General features: G+C 43.3%; 1 protein-coding gene across 2 annotated transcripts; it reads right to left on the bottom strand.

The window, feature by feature from the left end:
- Positions 1-242: 242 nt before the first annotated feature.
- On the bottom strand, positions 243-3,197 carry LOC125539438. Of its 2 annotated transcripts, XM_048702890.1 has the most exons (5): positions 2,910-3,197; positions 2,545-2,633; positions 1,520-1,585; positions 1,100-1,192; positions 243-501 (listed from the first exon to the last, which is right to left on the bottom strand). In XM_048702890.1, the coding sequence occupies exons 1-5, from the start codon at positions 3,007-3,009 to the stop codon at positions 478-480; spliced, it is 372 nt and encodes a 123-aa protein (XP_048558847.1). In that variant the 5' UTR covers positions 3,010-3,197; the 3' UTR covers positions 243-477. The 2 variants fall into 2 exon arrangements, 1 of the variants encoding a protein (XP_048558847.1); XR_007296881.1 differs by lacking the exon at positions 243-501 and having other exon boundaries at positions 1,094-1,192; positions 2,524-2,633.
- Positions 3,198-3,616: the final 419 nt, after the last annotated feature.

The raw sequence follows: 3,616 nt of genomic DNA, 5'->3' as shown, positions 1-3,616 counted from the left end.
TTCGGTTTTCTACATGGGCCTAGCCCAACAATTCGGCCTTTTTAATATTTATTTTTTCTGTAAGTTAAGCGGGCCAAGCCCATTTCAGCCTTTTATTTATTTTTGGGCCGGGGCCTTTTAACATTGTTTGGGCCATTATATTTTGGAGCTGGTCCCACTTGTCATCATCTCACACATTGGGCCCACTTGACAAAAATTTCAAAACTGCTCAAATTATTTTCATAAGTGGGTCCCATGAGTCAGGTTTCCATTCCACATGTTTTCAAATGACATACATAGTCAATATTTCAGACGGAACAGTACAAATATAGTTCACCAAATACAACTAAGTCGTACAAATATAGTTTACCAAATACAACTAAGTCTACCACAATCTGTACATAGTGTATTACAACCCAAATATGCCTACTATTACAATATTACAATATTTACAGTCTATACGGCTCTTTGCTGAGTAGGGATATACAGCTTCGAACTTCAAATTTCATAGACCTGGAGCTCCTGTAAAAGAGTGAACACATAGGCTACCAGCATTAGAGTTGCTATTATTCCTGGAGTAGATTTGCAAACCTCCAGGTTTAGTGTGCAGACTATTGAAAGAGATCTCATAGAAATGTAGATTTATGGGCCAAATATATGATAAATCAACATATTTAGCCAACTTCAATGACCTAGATGTTTGTGATGCATCTTCACAGAACCACAAGAACACTAGATATAATATAATATGATTCCAGGAGTATAATGCTAACCACAAGAGCATCAATCAGTAGCAGGTAAATAGCTAGCCAACTATCTACTAGACATCATCGACACTTGAACCATAACATATCCAGCATGGAAACAAAAAATGGGACAAGTACTAATTCTGGATAACATGTACAGGAAGTCATCCAATGGTTCCAGCCACACCTAATAAACCAGCGGCACTCTAATACTACTAATTACCAGCAGCAAATAAAATAGCCAGATTAGGCACCAGTAGTTGATCATCGACACAACACTCGGCAAGGACTCAACCACAGCGCAAAAAGCATCGAAATCCTAACTAACCCATGAAACAGAGCATGATTGTATCATAGCAAAGGGAGGAGCTCATAATGGTGGTTTGTGTAGCCGATGTCGAACAGCCTCCGTTCGTCGCTTGCGAGCACCATGCACCTTGGTGCCTTGCATACAGCCTCCTTCGAGTCTACGAGAGAAAGAACAAGGTGAAGGTTAGTATGCATCTGTTTTGGGTCAAGCTAAGTCAAGGGCATAAGAGATTTTAGTCAACAAAAATTAACATGTGAACATCTTGCACAAACTATCATCATTTATAAAAAATACAAAACAAATATGCAAACAGTTGTACAATAGCCGAGTGCTCATACTTATATTACATTGCTTTAACTCAATTGCTAAGCTAGGAAACAAAAAATCCCACTCTCCATGACGTTATCTCATCGCTCAAGATTTGGGGGCAGCAAGGGTATGAGTAATGGATGCGCTACAGGAGAGAGCTGAGTGGGATTAGTACCTGGAGCTTGCAATTGATGGAGTCATGGTCGTCCTGCTGCTGTTGTATCCCCATGGAACCCTTGTGCTGCACAAGGACAGATGATTGATCAGCTGAAATTGAAATCAACGGTTGCTGCTGCACAAGAGCCTATAATTAAGCTCAACAATGAAAAAGACATGTTTGTTATGTCTTAGACAGAAAAGAAACATGTGATGTTCTTTTCGTCAAGATCAAGATAAACAAAATTAAGCAATGCAGGTAAACATCATCATCAGTGTATAATTGCCAATATAAACAAGCCATGTAGAAACGCCAAGTTACAGAAACTGCATCACAAATATGATTTGCCTCTGGTGTTTGCCATACAACAACAGCAGTAGTACAAAGATGTTGGATTACATGTGAATAGAGATATGACAATAGCAGATATACATAATTTGAGGGAACCACTAGAAGTAGATATGACAATAGTAGTAGTATAGATTATAGTAGTAAGCATGCAAGGAAACAAAACATGGGACTAATATTGATAGCAACAAAACAACCAGGATAACAATAAGCTACTACAGGTGCAGGTTTAGGAAGCAAGGAACAGAGTGAAACGGCGGTGAGTGTGGAGACTTTATTTTGCTGAACTTTTGGTTATCTTATACTTCTACAGGATGCAGGCAATGGGGTCGTCAGTCTATGGATTTTCTTCCAATTTGACCGTCTTCCCTAGGGATCAGAAAGATTTCGTTTCGAGGTTTTTCAATCTGCTGCACCAACTGTATCTATCTAATCAATAAGACAAGGTCGATGCTAAAAAAAGGCAGTTGAATCTTTTCCCAGAATTCCAAACTGGTGACTTTTGGCACAACGACTAAGCTCCATAGAACCAAGAGATGCTCAAGATCGATGCTAAAAAAATTGGAAGCATTAACCCTCTACAAGGTAATAATCCGCTATCGCAACTTCAGGTACACGCACTTTCAGCTAGACTAGTCAACAGTGGATTTTCAGCTCATGTTCCAAAATTCTACTAGTCGGCAAGGTCGTCATACGCTCATGCGCATGGTCAGCAGAAGACAAACATATCCTTGTTGGAAGAAATTAGCCTCCGCGCAGACGACATTCCGACGATCCGCTCCAGCTGCAACAGAAAACGCCGGCCCATGTTAACTTGTTTGCTAGGCGCTCGAATACAATCAAAACTGAATTTTAACAAAACAAGACAGAAGAAATCTAATGTACTACTATATATGAACCGACTATCTGACTATCACAGTCCAACATGCTTTTTTTACAACATGGTGTAGACTGTAACTTTGATGCGCCATGAACTTTGTGGCTGAAGTGTTGTACTTGGAACCAAACTTCTACAAGAGTATGAACGATGAATGTGCTCGACCAAGGTGATGTGTCTGACCTTGTTTTCCAGCAACTTTTTCCAGTTGTAGTTGATGTCCCCATTGATCTCCCACCCGAAATTCTTGGCGTCCTGCACCCGAAACTTTTTCCAGCAACATGGTGCAGACTGTAACTTTGATGCACCAGTATCACGCACCTAGATGCAGCGAGCACACACAGATAGATTCAGAGCGTAATTGCAGCAACAAAAATGCAGAGAAGGAGGTAATTCAGGATTGTGCTTACGTTCCGCCGTGTCCTCCCAGCCAATCCGAGCTGATGGGGTGGAACGGGAGCTCGCAGATCGCAACCTGTTGGTACGAGGTCCATAGGCGCACTCAGAAACCCATGGTGGCCCTGAAGGTAGCAGTCCTCCGCCAGGACGACGGAGACCATCGGCGTGAGGTGCAAGATCCGCTCGCTGAGAGGACGCGCCGGTTGGAGAAGCCCCGTGGCCAGCGACCGAAGGCAAGCAGCCATGGCCACACGCTGCGTAGCACCAACAGAAGGTTCGTCAAGCAGCGCCAAATCAAATCTAGAGAGAGGGGGGTCGAATCGGGGAGTTCCTACCTTGAGACGAAGGGGGGACCAATAGACTCCAGCTCCAGGTAGTCGATGACGGAGCACACGAACGCGTTGTCCACCCGCGCCACCGCGCGCTTGATCCGCTCCGCCACGAACCCCAGCGGCTGCGACAACACGTCCCCCACGCGCACCGTCACGAGG

This window comes from Triticum urartu, chromosome 1 (genome assembly GCF_003073215.2).
Source record: "Triticum urartu cultivar G1812 chromosome 1, Tu2.1, whole genome shotgun sequence".
Lineage (NCBI taxonomy): Eukaryota > Viridiplantae > Streptophyta > Magnoliopsida > Poales > Poaceae > Triticum > Triticum urartu.
This window is presented reverse-complemented; position numbering and strand designations above follow the sequence as displayed.